This window comes from Scomber scombrus, chromosome 20, assembly GCF_963691925.1.
Source record: "Scomber scombrus chromosome 20, fScoSco1.1, whole genome shotgun sequence".
NCBI lineage: Eukaryota > Metazoa > Chordata > Actinopteri > Scombriformes > Scombridae > Scomber > Scomber scombrus.
In genome coordinates this window covers 19,404,360-19,427,347 of record NC_084989.1, presented here as the reverse complement: position 1 = coordinate 19,427,347, position 22,988 = coordinate 19,404,360, and the positions used below count along the sequence as shown (strand labels likewise).

Sequence of the window (22,988 nt, the reverse complement as noted above, 5' to 3'; positions counted from 1 at the left end):
TACCCACTATTGAGTGGTCTGCAATGTGATATGTAGATATCTTTAGATCTAAAGTATCTACATAGATATCGAATGTGATTTGATATGTAGATATATTTAGATGACATTATTTTGTTTATGGATGGAGCAGCTACAATATAAGCATAACCTGGATTGATATGAACTCCATTCAGAGTTGTTTGCTTGTCATATTGCGGACAAACCTTATAAAACCTTCCTTTTTTACAAATAGGCATCATGGTTTAGTTATTTTGGCATCCAAATCACAGCAAAGTTTATCTTGGGTTCATACAGGCTGAGCTTCAGTAACATCACCGTGATTATTGGGGCCAAGTCGGTACCCGCTGTTGCTCACTGGCTGCTTAGGTAGAATAAACATAAATGATTTTGAGGTCAAACTTGTGGGAGTAACACAAGGCTATTGGTGTGTTTAGTGCACCTCTCATGGACACTGTTATGCTTTCTCCGGCAGCCACTTTTCTCTCGGGTTCATTATCAACAGTTGCCACGGTAGCCAGCACACATCACAGAAGAAGGGGGTGATTTGGGCAGGAGAGGCACTCAAACCAGCCCCCCTTAACAAGCCTTTTTAGACAGGATGAGGAGGCTGCTGTGGTTCTTGATCCTTTTGGTATTTTGATGAAAGATACATAAAGTCAGATGCATTTTACTAAGACCCCAGGGAACTTTTGGAAAAATGGTATAGTATGTCCCAGATGTTTAAACATCCACTTAGCTGTTGGACACAGTATCACACTGTAACATGGTACCCATAACCTGCCATAACAGTACAGCTAAACAGGAAAAACACTAGGTGCAGTTGTCATGATTACAGATTACATGATGAAGTAATGTCAACGGAAGGTTCCCCAGTGAGACAATAACCAGTTTTCATCTTATGTACTCTCTATTAAAGCTTGCTCAGTGCCTGGTTTGAACTATCCTGGGCCTCATCATTGCAAACACACTCAATCTATTGGGTGGAAACAGTTAAATAAGTGTCCTAACTGAAAGATTATGCATCTTGTAATGTTAAAACCATCCATTTCCTCTGAGCGACTGGAAGTCAGCTGATAGTGTGCTCCCCAGATGTTTTGTTTAAAACATACCTCACTTTCTTTTCTTTTTTTTTTTTTATCACCAGGGCCTTTATGTCATTAAAATAAACAATTAGGGTAATTCTTTGTCTTGTTGTGGGTCAAGGCTTTGTGAAAGAAAGACTATAATTATTCACATGTGACAGTTTCCTCTTTATCTATTTGTATTCGTGTATGAGAAGGATAGATGAGGAAAACCATCTGGGAAGCTTTCACAAAGTTTGTGTTTTCCTCAGTCTTTTGGACCGCTGTAATCAGAACCGATTGAGAGGAACACGTAAAAATAACAAATCACTGAAACAATGACGGGAAATCGTATTAATTTGCCAGAAATTCCAAACACAGTTGCAGTGCATGCCTGTTTTTTAAATTTATTATTTTTTTAGGCAAGGTGAAAAAATACACTCACTGATGCGCCTTCATGACCAAATTGTGAGGTAGCAGTGCCATCTAGAGAGAAGATAGCAACCTACTGGTGATGTTGCGCACAAATCACATCATATCTTCCACATGAGTGTCATAAGAAGTGTTATTTCTTACAATTATTATCATTATTAGTATGAATATATGCTTATGTATGTAAATTGGTATTTGATTGCGCTTACTTTGGACACACTGTGTTTTGAAACTTTGTTATATAGGCAGTGATTACAAAGCCTGTATGCTGCTGTGCTGCACTGTGACTAACATCATCAGTCCATAATTTGAGAGGCTCTAGAGCTTTGATCTCAGAGGTCAGAGACAGATTGCATAAACATGAACAATGCAGCACCAGCACCAAATTACATTGTAGTGCTTTGAAAGTGCCACTTTATAGTGTTCGAGGACTTTCTCAACAGTTTATATAACAGTTGGAACCTTTTCTGTTCAAGTAACACTGTGCTTTATCTGATACGAGATAGAACTGATGTATGAGCTGGGTTTTTTCTTTCTTACATAATGGAACAAAATAAAAGTTTCGGTAAAAATGGTATTGTATTGTTTCAGAGCAAAAAGGAGCAAAACCAAAAAAAAGAAAAATGCAGATTCAAAGTGATCTGTTTAGACAATATTTATTTATATTTTCCCAAGAGTAACATTTAGTTCAGGACAAATGAATGTTTGAGAGAAGCTTAGCACAGCAGGTTGCAGAATATATGATTCAAAATTGCACCATATTTAGTGAAAATGAACTGCACTCTGAATATTTCCTGTAAGCAAGAAACCAGAGCTTTTCTTCACTTCTTCGTTAAAGGCTAATAAGAGTTTTTGGACGGTCAAATCCAAATCCTATTAATTCTCATACATCCCATATTGTCAAGGGCCTTAGAAAATCAGCTTTTACCATTTAAATGCCATTTGGCAAAACAAAAATCAGAAACTGTGACGTTACAGCACCATGACACGAGTCAACATACTGTCTCAGACACACAATCAGAACGACAGCGGGTAGCCGAGAAACGTTAAAGAGGAAAGCGCAAGGATACATTGTCACTGCTACCAGAGGGCGAAGCGAGAAAGAGAAAGAGAGAAAGGTCATACAGGTGCAGAGCAGAGAGAAAGCTTTGAGTAAAGACATGCTGAGGGACTACACATATAGATATAATACTCTACGTTCTGAGCTGCGACAGTCGTCAAGCAGAAGTGAAAGACAGAGGATAGAGATAGTCGGAAACAAGCGCGGAGAGGAATACAATGCTAGGCGAGGTTAGCATGCTTGCGGCACAGAGAAACTTTACAGGAAGCCCAAGACACAAAGATCACATGTAAAGGCTAGAGCGACAGTGCACTAATCTACAGGCTAAGCTATACAATACATCAGACACTAAAGCTAATTACAGGAGCTACACATATTGTATATATGTATGTATATATATATAAATAGATATATAGGAGACTGTATGTCAGACAAGCTTGGATAGGCAAGGCATCGCATGCACGTGCAAAGGAAGCAAGTCTAGCAGCAGCAGCAAGAGAAACTAAATGTCTGGCTTTCCAAGACTACCACAGTGAGATTCCTTTGTTGCCGTTATAAATTTGATGTTGTCTGTGTCACAGTGTGTACGCCAGTTTTACTTCGGAAAGGAAAAGAGAAAGGACCGATAAATCTATGAAACTTTTAAACATCTTTTAAACTCTCTTTTGGGATGTAAGACAGTTAGAGAAGAAGCTTTATAATGTTGAAAAAGGCAAATGCAACAAAACAAAAAAAGCAAAGAATTAAATGCTTTCATTTCCAGCAGGCCCTCGATTCAGGACACATTCAGACCTAAGAGCTTAAGTTACATTTTTGAGTACATTTTTTTCACATCAACTTATGAACAACCATTGGACATTGCACGTTGTTAGGTCACGTGTATACTCTAAAGTGCACAACCTCCCATGCCGAGAGGAAAACTAGACAATACTGGCAAATTTATACTAAGGCAACACAGTTACAAACACACTAAGTTACACATTGGCACATACCGCCATGTATCACATCTGCACAAAAAACAGAGGGCTTCAGAGTTCAAAATGGCTTTGCATATTAATTTAAAATCCAAACACCGGCAGTCTCACATCTCTCTGAGTAAGACTGGTTATAAGTGTTTCAAGGTGAAGTCTGTCCGTTTCTTCAAAGCCAGTCCCCGAAAACATGTTTTCTTTGAAATAGCTAGAAGAGTCACAAACCAGGTCAAGTATCTGATATACATACAGTACATACACACAGGAAAAAAAGCCTTTTAGACCAACAGGATGAAAATACAGGTAATCTATATTGGAGATAGAGAAAATATGAATAACTTTACCTCACAAATAGTCTCTGATTATACGTCTTATATACACGTATGTATACACAAAGATATGTACTTAGGACATCTTGAAATACTATTTACAGTCTATGATCAAAAGTGATTGTACACTGACCGACCATGTTGAGCAAATTGTGCTTTTCTAACTTGTTCTAATGAAAATGCTACTGAACCTCTGCTTTGTAAGTCGGGGTTCACATTCCATCAACTAACCCGCCTACAGTAAGCATGTTTGTTTTTATTTTTACCTTCTTTTTTTTGCTATCTACTGTGTATTTGGTCTGGAAACTTGATTATCGTTAACTATCTTACACTTGAATTAGCTGTTTCTTTTGATATTTTGCTGGGTGTAGCGATTGGACCCATGTTCAAATATTGCTTGTGAATGAATAAAGAAGAAATCTCAGTTGCAATGCTAAGGGATGCTCCTTTTCTTCTCCCACAATGACTTAGTGCAAGTGATGTCAGGTATACAGTAGCTGCAAAACTGGTGAGGTTCTTATGTTCAAACAAATCACCATTATTGCACCGTTCACAGCTCCTTAAGATCCTTAAGTGCTTATCCAAAAATATGACTGACAGTCTCTCTGCATGATACTGTAGATGAGAGGTTAACGTCTTCAAAGTTATATTCCTTAAGATTTCTTTCCTAGTTGATTTGTTAACACCTGTGGTTACTGGTGGTAATAACAACTGTTTTTTACAATACATTTCACACACAAGCTCCACTCCAAGCAGCAACCACTACGACTTGAGGCTGAAGCCAATGTTGGAAGTACCTAAAAGTGAAATTCCGTCAATGGCTGCTAGGTGCTGACAAACAAAAACAAATTGACTTCAGATGAAAAAGTGTCAACTTCCCTTGAGAAATACCAAGTCAGTTATTTCATTCAAGAAGTCATAATGGTCTCGATTGCTAAATTTGGACCCCCTAATAAGTGTGCTGGTGGTCATTTTAGAAATTATTGCTCCATTAATAAGATATGAAGACTTATAGCTTTGATGTTTGCCGTGTGCGTGTTGATTGACAGCTATAATTGCTCACCTACTTATCTCCTCGCTCCAGGACTCACATTAAGTCAGACTATCGATGCGATATTTCAATAAGTGACTTGATTTTGATACCTATCCTGTTAGCACAATTTAGCTAAAATAGCTAATGTTAGCTACTTGGTGTTCCCAGTAAGCTAGCGTCCACTTCATTCTGAGGTAGTGGATCATGTTTTCAGAGCGTGAAAGGCAACTACCCGCACTCCTTATTTGGAAGTTCCTGGCCCTCAAAGGTAAAAGATGGCTTCAAACCGGCTCCAATGCAAGCCAATGGGTGACATCACACCTTTCCACATCCATTATTGTGCTCCAATCAAAGTGACAGAGCTGCCAGGTTTAATATAGTGGCCACAGTCTGAACTGCAGGTCACGTGACACCCACTGACAACCAAAAAAAGTTTCCCCAGATACAATAGTTGTAAAAGAAATGGGTTAAAACATATTTCTGAGCACCACAAACATTCAAATATGACTCTATATCATCTGAAGTTAACTGATTTGGTCCAATAATGGTTACAAGTCCTGTTGAGCTACATCAGTAAATTATTTTCATGTGGGGAGCCAGCATGGAGCCAGTGTATGCTCTATGAGCTGAAAAACACTGAATCCTGCAGATGAGTAACTTTCATTGGGACTCATTTATCACTTCACATTGTCTTCATAAAGAAGGCAGTCAACAGTGTCGTCAGGCATACTGAACTGATCCATTTTTTGCTCACGCATCAGGTGAAATGCATGCATGCACAAGCTTTAGTCTACTGCATCACATCCAGTGTGTGTATGCATCATTTCCTGAGAAATCCTACACAGGAATCGTGCACAGGGCAAATAAAATAAATACGTTACAGGGAGCAAATTGATTAAACGGCAATTGCTCAAAGCATGTTGGCCATTGTATATTAAAAATCTTAAGGATTATAACTTTGACGTGTGCTTGCAGATGATGACATCTAAGAAAATGGGTTTAACAAGCTTTCACCACCATAAATACACCAGAAAGAATTGTGTAAAAACAGTTAAGAGTGTTAGAAGTAATAAGCAACTACAGTAAATTAGCTTCATAAGCTGCAGACCATCTTTTCAAAAGGGTGTAAGGTGATGCAAAATGGACAAACATGCCTTGTTGTGTAATTTGATGGAAATCCACCATAAATTCCTCAAAAGCAACTTTTCCTTACCTACTTTTCACGTCAATCTTACCAAATCTATGGGGATGCTTATTTAACATGTGCTGGCTGGCACTGCTATACATCACCAGTCAAGACAAGTTTGTCCAAAAATCACTGCTTGAAGTACTATGCGCAGATGTAAAGGCAGTTGATTAAGCTGAGGTAAGGTGAAGTGCTTCTTTTTTTTGTTTTAAACTAGAAGTTTAAAGTGTAAGTTACAATAGAACACAGCCACGTTTGGCACCAATATACTGGGCAAATGAGAAATGATTGAAAAATAAACTCTTCCTCATTGACCTATTGCACAAGCGTTTCATATCACAAAAAGTACATATAAAGTTACATCACTTACACTACTCTGGGAGCTACTACACTATAGGAAAGGCAGACAGAAGCACTTTTACATAGCTTTGGACCAAGGTAGTCCACAGCAAAAGCTACAATACATAATATATAGATATATCTGTAGGTCTTTTTTCTCAAATATATTCTTAAATATGTGACTTTGGAGGAAAGAGAGAGAGAAAAGAAAAAATTTACCAGTACATTCACGACAAACAATTCATCCGTCAAGAAGGGAAAAGTACACGGGGGATTTGGTGAGATGAGTCTTATAGATCTTGGCCCAGTCGTTCAATCTCCTCAATAAGAAAGTCGATGTCCTCGAAGGTAGCGGCGGGATTTGAGATCACCATGCGGAAAAAGTTGACCTTGTCCCCCTGCGGTTGGTAGCTGACCATGGTCGTCCCGTACTCCATCATCCTGGCCTTTATCACTGGGGCCACCTGGCAACATTCAATACATACAGTGTGAATTAATGTCTGTCCAGAGGAAGAACAGAAGAAAGAAAAGTAGTACATAAATGTTAGATAGGGGGTGTTCTTTGATTTCTGGAGATAGATTATATCATTCCTCCAGTTCACCAGTTTATCAACATCACCACTTCTGAGAAAGCACAAAACAAATGACTCATGAAATGAGCTTGCAGGTAAGTGGAAAACAAGCGCTGAGAGCCAGAATTAGGAACATAGTACAACCCACAGAAGGAGCTCTATTTCTTAATTTGAGGGTGTAACAGCACTTACATTGCTTGCAACCTCCAACACTGTGTGTCTCAGCTTTGGCTTTGAGACCAAACTCCTGATTAGGCACTAAAAACCCTGTTTTATACTCGTAAACCTACCTCTGTGCACTTAAATGTGATGCTATATTGCTCTTAAATCTGTCCTTGCATCCAGAAAAGGTCTTGAACTGACAATGGATAACTGCTAAATAACTTTGCTGTAGGGGGAAACAAGCAATACAAAGCTGCACTATATCTGTAATAAATAAACTGTCTGAAATGCCTTGAAATATAAGTTTAGGCTTTTTTTCAAACAAACAGCAGTGCTGTTCTTTTGGATTTGATTTGTTTGACCAACCTACACAAAAAAACTGAATAGCATTGTTTAGGACAATAACTAACGTTGACATCCGGAATAAGCAATTATTTATTTATTCTATGAAGCATATTTTAAGTCCATGTTACTACAAGCCATGGTTAAGAAGAACCAGGCTGTGTAAATCTAAAAATTACTAAATACAAAAACCTAGCCAAATTAGAATTATCCTGTACATATTTGAATGACAACTAAATTAATAACTGAGTGAGAGAAATTACTCAAAGATGACCAATGCTACCACTTCATCACTGATTAAATACTATATCCCCTCTTGTTCTTTTTCAAAATATTTTGCAACCATTTTAGAAAAGTATCTAATCATATAACTCTGGTTTTTTTTCCCAGCAACTAAAAACTAATTCTTCCCTCAGATCACTCCGATCCTGGTCCATGTAGTCCATTATCTCCCACCAGTCTGACAACTAAATCTGCCACCAGCCGGGGTGCACGACAGTCTGACGGCTGCTGCTGCCAAGTTTAGAGGTTATCTTCCAGAGTAAAGCGGCGACAGTCATTTATTTTGTGCTCAGCCGAGTCTCGGTGGCAGTGTGGTTTCTGCGCTGTGATGAGCTGTGGCACATTCAATTACAAGTTTGAAAGTCACGCTGTGGTTTTTGAACAACACTAAGACATTTTAACAAGGAAAAAATGTCAAAATATTCCTGTATCTGGGATATCATTTCAGGGCTAATGCTCGTTGTAGTTATTTACCACGCTTGCATCATTATTGTGACCCATAATCATATTAAGGATATGCACATGAGATTCATGACATGAGGTGACAATTTGCTGCAGATTCGGTTTAAGGGCTTGGGTTAACTGTGACTCAAATAACCTCGAGGTCTTGCATAATCAAGCAAGATTTTTAATACATGTTTGAGTACTAAGTTGAAAAATTGGAACAGATTTAAATCTCCTCAGGGCACTAGTATGGTTAGGATTTATACTATATGGCTAGATGCTTATATTGAGGCTACAATGCTTTGGCTAGCACTCAATTCCTTCTAAATCTCTTGCAGGTGTCCTGTTGGAGTTGGCAAACATGCAATTTCTTTAAACTATAAATCAGCAGCTGCACATTTCTGTCAGTATTTTGACAATGTTCCTGTCTTCTGGAAGCAGGCATTAAAGCACTGCAAGTGGACATTGATGAAAGTGCCTTCAGTTTGAACTTTTCTTTTCTTTTTTTTTCCTCAGGCGACATTACATCATCCCTCAATCTCAGCATCAGGGTCTGCAAAAAAGAGTAAGCTGGCCAAACACTTAGTCCAGTGAAGCATGTCTGCGGTGCTTTTTCCAATCAAAGTGTATAAAACAAACGGGAAACCTCTCCATCAGATGAACTTTGACAAAGATGGTAACGATTTATGTTAGAATGGATTTCACAGAGAAACAGAGAAGGGAGAGCTCTTTGTATGGCTGGCATGTACACCATCTGTTTGTCCTAATTGTCAATTATTGGCCCCCGCTGCTGTGGGCTCCTCTAAACTACCACCACTTTAGCTTACTGAATAGTCTCACTCCCTCTGAGCCTGTCCTCTGACATCCTTCCTCTGTGTCGGTGTCCTTTTTACAAACAAATTCTCACGAGTATGGCAAAGTATTCTTTAAATCCTCAATACAAGTGGACCTCCATGTTGTCCCCAATGAGGAGGACGCTCGATGGTCAAGTTGGATAGGAATTACAGGCACGTGAAGGGCGCCGTGAAGGCTGCTTACATTCAGGCTTCTTATCTGTGCTCACCCACCTTGTGCAAGTGTTTCTTCCTCTCCTCTTTGTCCTCCATGTAGCGGATCCCAGGAGGGAGGTACCAGAAGCAGACGTTGGTGTGCTGAGGCTGTGGGAACACACAAGAGTCAAGAGATGAGAGGAATAAACTGACTCAAAAGTAAAACCTGCCACACATAGAGCCAGGAAATATTTCAGTATTATCAGTAGTAGCAGCAGTAATTGTATCATGATAATATAATGTAATGTTATTGCTTTATACGTTTCTTTTGGTTAAATTAAAGCCACTATGCATCATTTGAAAATAACTATCTTGGGTGCCCACTGGTTATATTAAAAGCAATTGTGGCAGACTTTCTTTTGAGTCATTTTCGAAAGGATTATCTAATTTTTCTTTAAGCAAAAGCTTATTTTAAAGATGCGATAACCACATAAAAATATATTCAAAGTGACTTTGCTTTTAGGCATATTAGAATGAACAAAATTAGCTGTAGATAAAATACATACAGCATACAAATTATAAACAAAGCTTTTATTGTCCATATGTTAAGGTTTTCCTGTTAAAATGTATGTGGAAAAGGAACAAATTTCATAGCCAATTACGTCAATTAGATTACTTTATGTGACTTTGCATACATTTGCTGTACTGTGATATATCAACATCTGAATATAAATCATTTGTGGTTTGTTTTGTTTGGTTAATTCTAATTTATTTATAACATACAACATATCTGAATTCATCTTTCGCTAACATTTATGAAGATGGAGAAGATGACATGAATTTAAATATATCAGTATTCACCTAATATTGATTTACCAACATATTTGATAAATCACACAACACACATACCAGCCTTACACACACACACACACACACATACATCTGTGCATTATACATACAAATACCTACAACAACAATGCATTTCCATATACATAGAGCCATCTTGCAGAGTTTGCAGTCAACTATGAAATTCTCCAGATACCTCAAAATAAAAGTAAATAAGTAACCGTAGTCCTTCCATTTCACTGAGCCACAGTGAATTCAGTTAGAAAATGGCGATTCACATCTCAAAAGTATAATCCATTAGGTGTGCCAAGCATTAGACAGGTCGTCTGCCTCTGCCCAGATCACTTCTGTATGTATGAAATCTCCTCACAGCTCTATTTTTTGGCATCTGAAGTCCTGTTAGAGCTGCCTGCCTGCCTGCGAGTAGAAATGCATTCATTACCAACAGCTGACTAGCCATGCATATCATCTGTACAGCCTCATTTATACGGCCGGGCTGGTTCGGCGGTAGTATATTCCACATCAGATGGATGTAATGGCGCAATGGGAGGCGAGGACAAGTGAACACCTGGGCCGGTGCCCAGAGGACTTGGCTTTTTCCCCATCAGCCTGTAGCTTATGATACCTTTTGGGCTTCAGCAGGAAAACAATAAGGCTTCAAACATTAAAGAGCTTTCACTATAAAATACTGTGGGTGTCCAAGCGCCTCTTTTATAAAAGAGTTTTTTAGCTTAATAACACCATCATACCCGCATACTCTTTTGTTGTCGTAGTTTTGCTCAGTAGAGGCTATGTCAGACGCCATGCTATTCATATGCATATGAGCAATTACAGGCTGTTATGTTATTCATTAAACATAATAGCAGCACATTATACTGGCAGCTAGAGGTAAAAATGGCATTCACCCAACACAAAACAAGAGCACACTGCGCCGCCAATCAAGTCACCCATAATGACACTGAATACACTGAGGTAAGAGGGGTGACATGGACTAATGTTAGCTACTTTTCTGTGATTATATGGGATGAATTGTCCTTGTGGAGTTCAATGTGAAAGTTAAATGTGAACATACTTTCCCATCAAACACCATTTCGTATCCTTCTCGGTCTTTGATCTTGTTGTACAGGTACTCCGACAGCTCCAGACACTTGTCAATCTGAGCCTCAAACCCAATGGTACCCTGTCGAAAAAAACAAATAAACAAAAAGATTTAAATCTGTTAGTTCAAAAAATGAATTTTGACCAATTTATATGTTATTGTAAAACTCAGGGTATTCTGGCAACTGAGGAATCAAGAAGAGACAAACAAATCAAGTTTTTCTGCTGGATAATTGGAAAAATGTCACAAATTTGAATTTAATTTATTCTATCAGCAGTTCTACATCTGTCATATGTATATAATGTTGAAAAAATTAGTCCAAAGGAGAACGAAAGAAGACGATTTGAATAGAAGACAATTAATATCCTGTTAGCTGTGCTTTCTTTAGAAATTAGCAAAATATTTTAAGTCACATATAGCTACATTGTTTTCAGAGAACTGATATATAAACTTTGGCATTAAGTAATTAAATAGATAGTCACAAAAAAGGACTCGTTTTTAACATAATGTAGGTTTTATCTCCACCGCTGACATTAAGGGGGATGCATCATGCACATTTCCATATTCTGGAGCTTTACTGAAATATCATTGCATGATTAAAAGTTAAAACAACAGTTTAACAGTTAATGTATCTTATACTGGTTCTTTATGCCCCTCAGTTCAGTTTTAGCTCCTGTCTCTTGTCTCTCCGCTCCTGATGAACCCACTTTGTCCTGATTGGTCAGCTTGCGGAAGCATCACAGCTGACTTCCAGCGGCTTCAGATGCTACGTAACCAAATAGTAGTAGTAGGATTTCACTTATTTTTTGATACCCTTCAAATACATTTGTACATGTTTGAGCTGGAATCCGACGGACAATGCGAACAACCCATGAAACAACCTCAGCAGCAAAGTAGTTTTACGTACATTCACCTCAAGTTTAGACCATGTTTAACACAGAAATCTGATATCAGAACAGTATAAAAAGCATGATATATCCACTTTACACTTAGCCTTCCTTACTACCTCCAAATAATATATCTGCTTTGCAAAGCCTGCATGCAAAAACAAGCAAAGAGAGCAACTTCACACATTAGCTGTCCCTACCTTGGCTCTCCACATGAGCCATAGCTTGAAGATGTCCACATGGCGTCCACACTGCAGGGCTTTGTCTCCAGTGTCGTAGGAAAGGTCGTAGTGTTTGTCCTGCTGGAAGAGGTAACAGGCGTGCATCTGGTTGCAGTTCTGCATCAGACCCTGTTGAGAGAGATGATTTAGGGATTGTTTATGTGTTCTGCAGAATTACAACAAAATGAAACCATGAAGGATGAAGGTTGGAGTTTACCTCCTCTCGGACAAGCAGGGCAGAGCACTGCAGAGGGACTGACATCATCTTGTGTGGGTTCCATGTTACTGAATTAGCTCTGCGGTAACAAAAACAATCATCACGCATCATTACTTAAAATGCTCGTTAACATAGAATACGTACTAGTTCAACCAGAAAGAAAGACAAACAAAAAAAAACTGCTTGCCTCTCAACTCCATCCAGCTTCCACCTGTGTCTCCTGGACATGAGCAGACTTCCTCCCCACGCACCCTGAGAGGACAGACGGACTGTTAATCACACATCTCAACAAGTCGTAAGATCCAAGTGTTAGAATATTGTGGCCTCGGCTGTATTGAAGACCATTCTTTCAAAAATCTTTCTCCTGCAAGTTTTGCAACCTTGGTGAAAGTGCAGTATTAAATCCTCAGAGTTCTGGTAAGTGTAGCTTGACTGAAGCAGGATTTTGAAGTTGATAGCGATATCGATTTGAGATTTTAAAGTCTCCCCTGAGTCCCTTCACTCGAAAATGTGTCTTACTTATTGTTACTCAACTCGGATGTTTGAGCTTCACTGTAAAGAAAGAGATCATAGGGGTCAGAGTTTAAAACTAGAAGGGTGTTTTAACATTCATCTGCTGCTGTGTTGATTAAAAAAAAGAGTTTAAGGAGCGGACCTATGAGTAAGATTTGTGACATCCCAAGTCGTGATCCAGTGTGACGTGGAAAGTTGAAGCCTCCAGTGCACATACACTCAGAATGAGACTTTACAATGGAAACATAGTGTGTCCAGCAGTAGCACTTTTGAAATGAACAATATTTTCATATTCATCTATTCAGGATTTTCCAATGAAGGAAAGACAATAAATTGAATTTTTGTTTTTTAATGAGGTAATTAACACATTTGACACAACATTATTATTCCAAGAAGAGTATTTTTTTTATATATATATCTTGCAATATGTCTGGAGGGGATCTTAAAAAGTCAGTTTATAATTATATGCTGGCATAATTTAGCAAACTTCAGTCAGTGGAAGTTTTAATAGTAACAATTTCTAAACTACCTTTTTAGCATTTCTGTACTGTAATTTCTTATTTTTCAGCCGTTGTATACACCAATACCAATATCAGTTTTTAAACTTATATTGCCGACTATCAAATGTGATGTAAGCTCTCTTCATAAACGTGCACATAAACTTTCTTTCCAGTTTCATCTATTGTTTTAATTGCTCTAATGTTTCTGCAACTCTCTCAGTCAAAAGCCTGTGTCTTTTAGAGGTCCTCTTCAAGCTGAATATCTACTGTATGGCCGGTCAATCCTGCAATTTCAGTATTGCATAATAGTCTAAATTCTGTCAGAGGATTTGGGAAATTACTTAATTGAATGATATTATCTGATAATCACTTGGTATCAAATAGGTTCAAATATCCACAGCTTGTGTGGATATTTATGCAAGCATGTCCAGATTTCCCAGACTCATAATGTTTACATGACAGACCACATGAGGATCTGCAGCCACGAAGGCAGCAGGTGCCACACCGCTCCAAAGCAGGATGTGTTGTTTTTTTCACCTTGGCTAGTTGAGAAATGATAGACAAGGCCATTTATGTCTCTTAATAGAGGTGTCCCCCTGTCAGGACTAAATCACCTTCATTAATAGATAGAGTTCCTTCAGTGAGAGGGTCCATGATGGCAAAGTCAGGGGAGGAGATGATTTACAGCCTCTGCTCCAGTTTTTCTAATCTCCAGTGTTAGATAGGAAATGGCCAGCGTCTATCTAGGTCAAGCGAAAGCAGTGGAGGCGAGACAGACATAATAGATTTGTCAAACTCACCGGTGAGCTCTGTATTCCTGCGTTTCCCCTCACTAAAATCTTTTCTATGGCGAGATATTGTGAGTGTTCGAGATAATGAGAGTGCTTTAAATTGAAGCAACAGGAGACGTTTCTGCACATTTCTGTTAAAATCTTTAGCGGCTGCAGAGTTTAGATTATAATCAGAGCGTCGATTTGTTTAACTCACATCCACATGCATCCAGATGTTGTACTTTTTGCAGATGTCAGAGATGGCGATGAGAGGGTCAAAGGCTCCGTATACTGTCGTTCCTGCAGTTGCACTCACAAAGAAAGGTACAAAACCCTGCACAGAAACAAAGACAAAGAAAATATTGTAACATAAGCATTAACTAATGAAGTTAGAACAATGCTAATGTGTTTCCGAAGTTCCCTCATCATCACTGTTGTTTCAGTCGACTGAATACCATAACAGCCAGTGCTGCATGAAGTAATATTTAGTCAGTTTATAGCAGTGATAAAATTGTGTATCATATTACCTTCTGTTTCGCTTCTAATATTTTCTTCTCAAGGTCAGCTGGGATCATTTTACCACTACAAGAGGAAAAAAACAAAACAAGTTTTAGGTGCTTCTTGAGTTGTGCGTTAATATAAAAACATAATCTTTTCCTTCAGTTCTGGATGAGAAACTGACAGTACCTTTGATCTGCTTTGATGCAAATGACACTCTCTGTCCCGATACCAAGAGCAGCCGCGCCTTTTTTGATTGAGAAATGGCTCTGAAACATGACAGAACAGAACCGCGTCACAGGGGAAAAAAATAATATGAGAATATGCAAATGGAATTTTTCTTCTTTGCTTCCACGAGCTCACATAGTGAATGATGTGTGTGTGTTATTTAATGGCTTTTTCTCTCAGCATCTTTCAAATGTCCTTTAAAGACGGAGGAGGTGACATGTAATGTGACAGACAGACCATCACACGCATAATATCAGCTTTATATCAGCAACGATGGTGTGAAAGTGACACAAAGTCTCTCTTAAAAACACACATCTAGAGCAGCAAGAGCTAGTGTTCAAGACAAGAAGGTCATTTGATTTTTTTAAGGAATGTTCACAAGCATTCAATCCAACCGGACACACAATGACAAAGCCGGCAAATCATCTATTGAAGCGTGGATGCCTACATGTTCAGATGTAAAGGCCGCCAGTCTGGGAACAGATGACATTCCTTTCTCCTTCACTTCAGGGAACATCTTGAAGCGGGCCAGCAACATTGCATACATGTTAGAAATAGCACCACCTAGAGGACAGATAGAGGCTCAGTGATTTATAGCCCAGACAGTGTCAGCCCACATCACAGCTTTGAGTAGCAAGTCTCCTGGGAGTGATGCAGGGTTTCTCAACTGAAACAAAGCGTAACAGTTTAAAAATGTCTGTTCATGTTTAAAATGAAGATAGAACAACAACAACAACTAAAATCCTTTGTTTACAGCGTGTCAAGAGCGTATCGAGAGATGACACAGCATCCAAAATTACAGCTCGCTGTCCACAATGTCAGAGCCAATCAAAGTATTTCATTAAATTCTCCGATGATTGCTCCTCATCATGTGTCAACCGGAAATACAGGGAGAAAATTAAAGATTGGAGGGGGGAGGTTGATGAGGAGGGGGTTTAAGTTGGAAAAGGGAAAAAATAATTATGCTAATTGGCTTTGAACCAAGTTCCATTTATATCATCAAAATGCAAATTGACACATTTCAGCTCAGACACACACACACACACACATACACACAGAGGCAGTTCCATTTTTCTCCGAAACAGAGGGGTGGCAGGATTTTACATCGCTTGACATACCAGGAGAGAAAATGCCATCTCCTCTTCCGTCTTCCCAGCCAATGATCTCCCTCATCTTCTTCAGACTGACGTATTCCAGCAGCACAAAGACAGGCGCCACCTCATAGGTGAACCTGTGTTACACAAGGGACATCACATGGTACAGGTTACACAAATATGGTGCCAGGTGCCCAGAGGGGAAGCTGAGAAAAATGCGCCATGGCTCATCACTGAAAAATATTCAGTAAACGGACATTTTTTCCCTCTGCAGTTTGGTTTGAGTTTGAATGTCTCCGGCACATATTCAGAGCTGTATTTTATGGCTTTTGAAGAGGTAAAACATAATATAATTCAAATTCTAAAATTATGTAAAACTATTGTTGATTTGACAGGCTTCACCTTCTGTTTGGAAGGGGACATTTTTAAGATGTCTTATTCCACGTAGTAGGGTATGTTTCATAGATCGAAATATGCTGTCTATTGTTCAGAAGTCTCACATCTTCATCCTCCTCGCTGCATTAAAAATAATACATTTTAAATGTGTGTCTCCTGATATATTTTAATTTAATACATGGAGTAAATAACATGCAGTAATTCTGAAAAACCGCAGTGCCTCACAGTTGCCAGGGCTGACTCTTGCAGAGTTTATCACCCTAAAAACACACACTAAAATTAGCTCCAGATTAGTCTGAATTTAAATTTCAGAGCTAATTTTCTCCCATTGAATCCCCGGGGGGATCAGAGGTAAAAGGCAGAGGTGGGAGGGGTGCAAGAGGGGGAGTATAAGTGGGGTAGGGTGGTGGTAGGGGTGGGGGCCTGCCTTTCATTTCACCCTTTTCATTTGCCATGATTGAGTGGAGAAAAAAAGCCGCTATCAGCCGGTGCAGACACAGAGCAGAGTGCATACGGATGGACCGGAAATGGAATTCATTGTCATTATCATTATCACCATTTAGGATCACGAGGAGGAGGCCACAAACTTACATATTGGTGTTGGCGGTGGATGTTAGCCAATCCGCTGCCAGTCCAACCATGTCTAATCCTGTAGAGAGCTGATTGAAGTACCTGGGGTGGGCTAAATGAAAAGGAAGAGGAAAGGGTGTGAGATGACTGCAATTTGAACATTTTATCTGGTGTCAGGAAAATTGAAATAGGTTTTTTTCTTTTTCATATATTTCAGTGTTTATGCTGAGTTGGTTCAAAAAAAAAATTCCCCCCAGAAAACTGTCATCTGCTAAACTCTTAATTGCAGGTTAGAAATGCAGCTGCAATGATGCTTTAAATCATCTTGAGAAAAACTGAAAACATTTGATTTGACATGGAGGAATATAGTGAAGGGCAAGCACACCAAAATTAATGTTTTATAGACTCAATTTTAAAATACAGGCTACACCATAAATCAATTAGATGAGGGTCTTAAAAAAAGAAAGAAGCAGGAATAATAATAATTTTAAAAATTAGATGCAAAAGATAATTGTCTAATTCAACACTTTAAATATCCAATTCATTTTCTATTATAATCATGCAATCTAACCTGTTATTGTTAAGTCCTGTAATAAATAGGCTTTATACCTATAGGCTGCATATCTACCTATATATTTATTTTTGTTTAAATGCTGCCTCGTACTGTTGCTGTAAATTTCCTCCTGTCATTGTGGAGAGAATAATGGACTTGAAGCCTCGTTATTAGCCTATTATCTCCCACTTGGTGGACCAGATTTACTGCGTCACCGCATTTATCGGTCTGGTGGCCAGGAGGAGAAAAAAGGAGGACAGGTTCCAGGGTTTCATTAAAAAGAAAAAAAGAAAAAAATAGAAAACACAATTTGTTTTCTGTTTTTCTTTGTTTTATTCTGTCTTTACAAAATGAAGTTTTGGGAGGATAACAATCAGTAAAATTAAACGATGTCAATTAGTGATTTCGCAACATCTAATGATCTGCTATAATGTTTTAGGATTTTATGTGTTATAATTATGACTTGTAGCAGCTCTGTGTTATTTTAAAGCATTATATTATGATTTAGAAAATATGCTATTTGTATACAAAGACGAGGAGCAGGCCAGAATTTAGGCCTAACTTAACTAGATGCAGCTTTAAAATTGGGGGGCATTTCCTAGCAGGATAAACTAAAATGCTCTAAACGTCAGCTATTTAATCTAACTGTTGTAGACATTATATACATCCACATGTCTACCTGTTTTGATGGCGTATTTCAGAGTAGCGCGACAGCTGATCAAGATATCATCCAGATTGGCCGGCTCCTCCTGCAGCTCCCAGTTGTTCATCTGAAGCAGCTCGTTTGGATAATGAAAATCAATAACTTTCGTATCCCTGTCGAAAGACTCCACGATGTAGGCCAGTAAAATATCCACAACCTCCTGCAGGAAGGTCATTGTTTTGGCGTCACCGTCCAGAGCAGGTAACAAGTCTGTGGGGGAGACATTTTGTGATTTATATTTCTGGACTTGGAAAGGTGTAGCTACCTGAGGATAAAAATCATGCAACATGAAGGATGCACATAGGCCTCAGAGTGGGGTCACAAATCGATTTCTACTGTAAAATTAAACATTTTGGTCTTTAAAACAAAATAGAAGATTGTGTTTTTTATTATTTTAACATCAGATGATTGAAGGGTATATTTTGCGACGCTCAACACCTCACAAACGAGAGATTTGGGTGAAGGTGACCTCCAACACTGCACAAATGATCAGCGCAACAGCTCATTAAATCCTGTAGATATTAAACCTTTAAATGGAGTTTATTTCATATGAATGACTGCCATATGTTACAGTCTTTTACCTACAAGAAAAATACATTTACAAGATATTTACTGGAGGGGGTAAAGTCGATTTGAATGTTGTTAAATGCTGTTAATTCATATATTGCCTGATATTTCCATTTATTTAAAAAGAGTAACTACACTTAGGCCAATACATAACTTACATACTGTATAGCCTACAGGTATTTTTGCACTGCCAATCCCAGGCAAGGCCAAGCTTTGACCGATCAGGTGACAGTGATAAAAACACAGCTTTACTGTGTGTTTTTGTACCTGTTGAATAGAGGTCGGAGAAGCTACCAGGAGCTTTGGTGCAGTTGCAGGATTTGTTGCAGCCGCATGTTTCAGCCGCCGTCTCTGGCGGCTGCTTGGCGGCCGGATCGACGGGTTTCTCCACTTCCCCGACATTGAGCAGCGCTTTGGACATCACAAAAAAAGCATTGAGATATTTTTTATTATTATTTTGTCGACAAGGCCGTAAATATAATGATGGAAATAGCAGGTACGTCGCCCAAATTGTGTCCCACCCCCCCACCAACCCCACTACCTTCGCTGTGAAACCAACATACCACATAATTTCGATCCAATTCCTCCGGATAATTTTTGGGCCGCCGCTTGGCACCAAGCCCGGGCTGTAAGAGAATAAGAGAATAAATCAAATAAGGATGAGCGGCGTACAGGCTTCAGGTGCAGAATCCAACTTTAAGATAGCCGCTGAAACACACACAAAAAAAGCGCCATGCAAGTTGTAGTAGCCTAAAACAACCATTTTATGATCAAATTATTTCCTTATGCAGAGTAAAACAAGAAAAGAAAAATGTAGTAAAAGCAGATTTGTCGACTATAAACACAGCAGGCCTGTTTTGGTTTGTCATTTGGTTGCATTTACGCCAAATACAGGACACTGACTTGAGACAATGCGTTGAATTAGTGCTGTGACCGGTCCATCAGAGGTGGTTAGAAGACAAAAAAAGCCACTCACGCGTATTGGGGCTCTGACTCCCGGTATTGGCCCCCGCATTATCTCCGCCAAGAGACCAGAAACCGTGTGCTGCCATTGTTGCCGGTAGTTAGGAGCTGCAGGAGACACGGAGACCGACAGAGCCCATCCACACTCGACGATCGGGAGCTGTTCGCAGCTGCTGTGGTGCTGAATCTGACCAGACCTCTCCGACTGCTGCAAATCCAGCCGTGCATCCGATAGACGCTTTATGCTACAGAGAAGCCCCTAAAAATAAAAGGACACGCGCGTGGAGGGAAAAAAAAAATAACACAGAGCGTCCACAGAGCTTTTTTTGTTGCAGGCGTCCACAGGTGCACAGCTCGTCTGTATGAAGCAGCGTCTTCCCAGAGAAATAACGCAAACACTTGAATTGACCGGCGCACTCAGTCAGCGCTGCCACGCACCATGCAGCCACTCTCCTGACTTCATAGAAGATAGTGCAAGAGTAAGTTCAAGGGTGCAAACAGCTCTACAGTGAAATCTCTGCGTTGTTTGGATGGAAGTGCGCTATATTTAAACTCAAAATAAAACAAAAAGCAGGGGGGGAAAAATGGACTGCAACCAAAAAGGAGTGACAAGTGGTTTAAACGAGCAGCTACTTGTGAAGATGCCTAATTGCATCCAGCCTAAATTTCACGTCACTAAAGAAATCCCATCGTGATTCACTTCAGGTCATGACGAACTGCGTTGCATCGTGCGTCGTGACTCCATAAATCCCCAACATTGTGTCCCCTGCGTGCTGAACTTAGCCTCCATACATACAGTGAATGCCAACTAATTCATCTGCCCAGCAATTGCAGACCTATTTCTTGGGGACCGGCAGCTGTAATTGTCCGCCTCCGGTGTAGGAAACAGCGTGGCTGAGAGGAGTCTTGGATAAAATACACAAAGTGCGCATAGTTCCCTCCTCTCTCCAGTGCTGGGGCTCGTTACTCCAAAAGTACCCATTACTCATTACTTGTGAAAAATTCCCATCACTCCCCTTTTTGTTGCACTATTTAAACTTCTTGTTCTTCTTTTTGATCTTTTTTTTGGCACCATAAAAGTCATGATAATGTAGGACTTTTCCCCTTCTAAATGAAGGAATCAAGAAAAGCATGTAATGTCATCATATGGTCTTTCTTTAACCTGTAGGTTTACTTATGACTAATCTCAATTGACACTGGTTTATAGATTATAGTGCAAGGTTTAAAAAAAACTTCTTAAAAACCCATGACAACATATTTTTTCTGAACATTTAAATAGTATCATGGCCTATTCCACTTTACACGTTACAAAATACAATATTTCATCCGACATTGTCACCCTTTTGCCCCTTTTCTTGTCATCTATCCATGAACAAGAGCAAAGTGACCCTCCAGGCCATCAAAACTACAGCATGAGTCACATCTGTTATGATTTATGAATGCAACCCCTCCCCAAAAAAAAGGAATAAAAAAAGACATCCAATGCCAAAAAAGACTAATTAATGTAGACTGGTGCCTTTGGCAAAACCCAGTATTTTAACATGTTACAAATTGGTTATTTAAATGCTTTAAATGTTCAGTTCCTTATTCTCTCTTTGATATAAATACATTTTTCTTCTATGCATACGGAAAAAATACTTCTTTAAGTACATTTGAATCATTCTTTATAATTGTTGCAGTTTTATTTGTTAAAACAGCAACAATATTCCATCTTTCTTAAATATCCTCCCATCCATCCATTGTACCTGCTTATCCAGTGCAGGATCCTGGTTTCTTCAGGATTTATTTGCTCCTATGTGGTTTCTGTGCCAGTGTGTAGTCAGCGTGTTGGGGATTCACTAACAGCCCCTGTGGGGTTTGCTCCCTTAAATGTCACAGAAAAGGTCAGAAGGTTTAATCTCAAAGAAATGTTCACTTAAAAATGGACTACATGAAAAGGAATTCATACAAGGCTGGTTTTGATTTCAACATGACAGTTTACTGTGTCTGATATCATGAGAGGAGCTTTTCTTTCCACCAAAGATCTACAAGAAGTGAATTTGCAGCTGAAATGAAGTGAAATATGTTAACATGTTAGCTCGTCTTGCATGGGTGCAGCCACGTGTTAATAAGATGAAGGCAAAAATCATCCGGAGTTTGATCATTTTTATGTTTAAATGAACAAACCAGACATTACAGCAGAGAAAATAACGTGCTTTTCTTACAACATGAAAACACTCAAGCTGATTTTCCAAAGATAGATGATCCAAAACTGATTAAAATGCATCATATTCAAGTGTAAGAGGACAGTTTGAATGATGTGTATTTACATGATCCAAGGAATTTATAAAATTATATTTGGTGTTCAAAAGGATGTGAACAAGCCCAAACAGACCAAAAAAAGGAACCTTTCGCAAATCACAGAAAATACAGACATCATATAGACTAGATTACAAATTACATAAATAAACCTTCATTTACAGCAAGTTTAAAGCATTTTTGTTATTTACAGCTGCATTCAGCCTGTCTATAATGTGCTCATTTATAGAATAGTTAGTCTGGTAGTGTCTTGTGATGCCAGCAACAATCAAAGTCCATCAAATAATGTTCACAACAAAAGTACAGTACAGAGCTCGTCATTATAACTCACAGATTCACATTTTTTGCAGAAGCTGTGATGAATTCAATACTCTTGTGTTTGCATTATTATAATAAATCACCACACAGTGCTGATCTTGCTTCAGATTATGTGCCATACAGCCAGAAAGTTCAGTAATGCTTGATGAGCTTTCGTCTCTGGGAGGTCTTCCTCAGTAGATGTCTGAAGTCGTAAGGATTGTCGTCAGTTCGGCTCTCTGTGGAGGACATTCTGGAAATGGAAAGCCTGTCAACACAACAAAAGGAGAGAGTGTTGAAATTTAACACAAAGATAAATAGGGCAAAGTAGAGAGAAAAAAAAAACAGAAAGAAAAAAAGAACTGCCTTGAACGATTTGAGCCAAAAAAAAAGGGGGAAAAAGAATGAGAGAGCAGATGAAAAGATTCATGCTCAGGAGAAGGTTTTCATATTGTATATCATCTTCAGCAGCAATTTATCAACTGAATGGACTTTCTGAGGCAATGTCCAGTCAGGAGTGGAAAACAGATGAAATTCATATATGGATTTGTCAGTATCTGTCCTAT

At 38.9% G+C, this 22,988-nt stretch overlaps 1 protein-coding gene across 1 annotated transcript; it reads right to left on the bottom strand.

The window, feature by feature from the left end:
* Positions 1–6,701: 6,701 nt before the first annotated feature.
* Positions 6,702–19,916, bottom strand: gad2 (glutamate decarboxylase 2). Its single transcript, XM_062441197.1, has 16 exons — positions 19,841–19,916; positions 19,428–19,490; positions 19,132–19,275; positions 18,274–18,507; positions 17,063–17,153; positions 16,100–16,212; positions 15,430–15,545; positions 14,943–15,022; positions 14,783–14,837; positions 14,473–14,589; positions 12,660–12,724; positions 12,473–12,551; positions 12,235–12,384; positions 11,121–11,228; positions 9,281–9,370; positions 6,702–6,875 (listed from the first exon to the last, which is right to left on the bottom strand). The coding sequence occupies exons 1-16, from the start codon at positions 19,914–19,916 to the stop codon at positions 6,702–6,704; spliced, it is 1,755 nt and encodes a 584-aa protein (XP_062297181.1).
* Positions 19,917–22,988: the final 3,072 nt, after the last annotated feature.

Bases quoted from the DNA above. Each gene is read 5' to 3' on its own strand.
- gad2 (XM_062441197.1), bottom strand. From the start codon at position 19,916: ATGGCAGCACACGGTTTCTGGTCTCTTGGCGGAGATAATGCGGGGGCC. The intron at 12,725-14,472 runs GTGAGTTAAACA...CTGTCCTCTCAG, and splicing joins ACATCTGGATGCATGTGGAT to GGTGCGTGGGGAGGAAGTCT. The intron at 11,229-12,234 runs GTAGGGACAGCT...TTTTTTCGACAG, and splicing joins GGCTCATGTGGAGAGCCAAG to GGTACCATTGGGTTTGAGGC.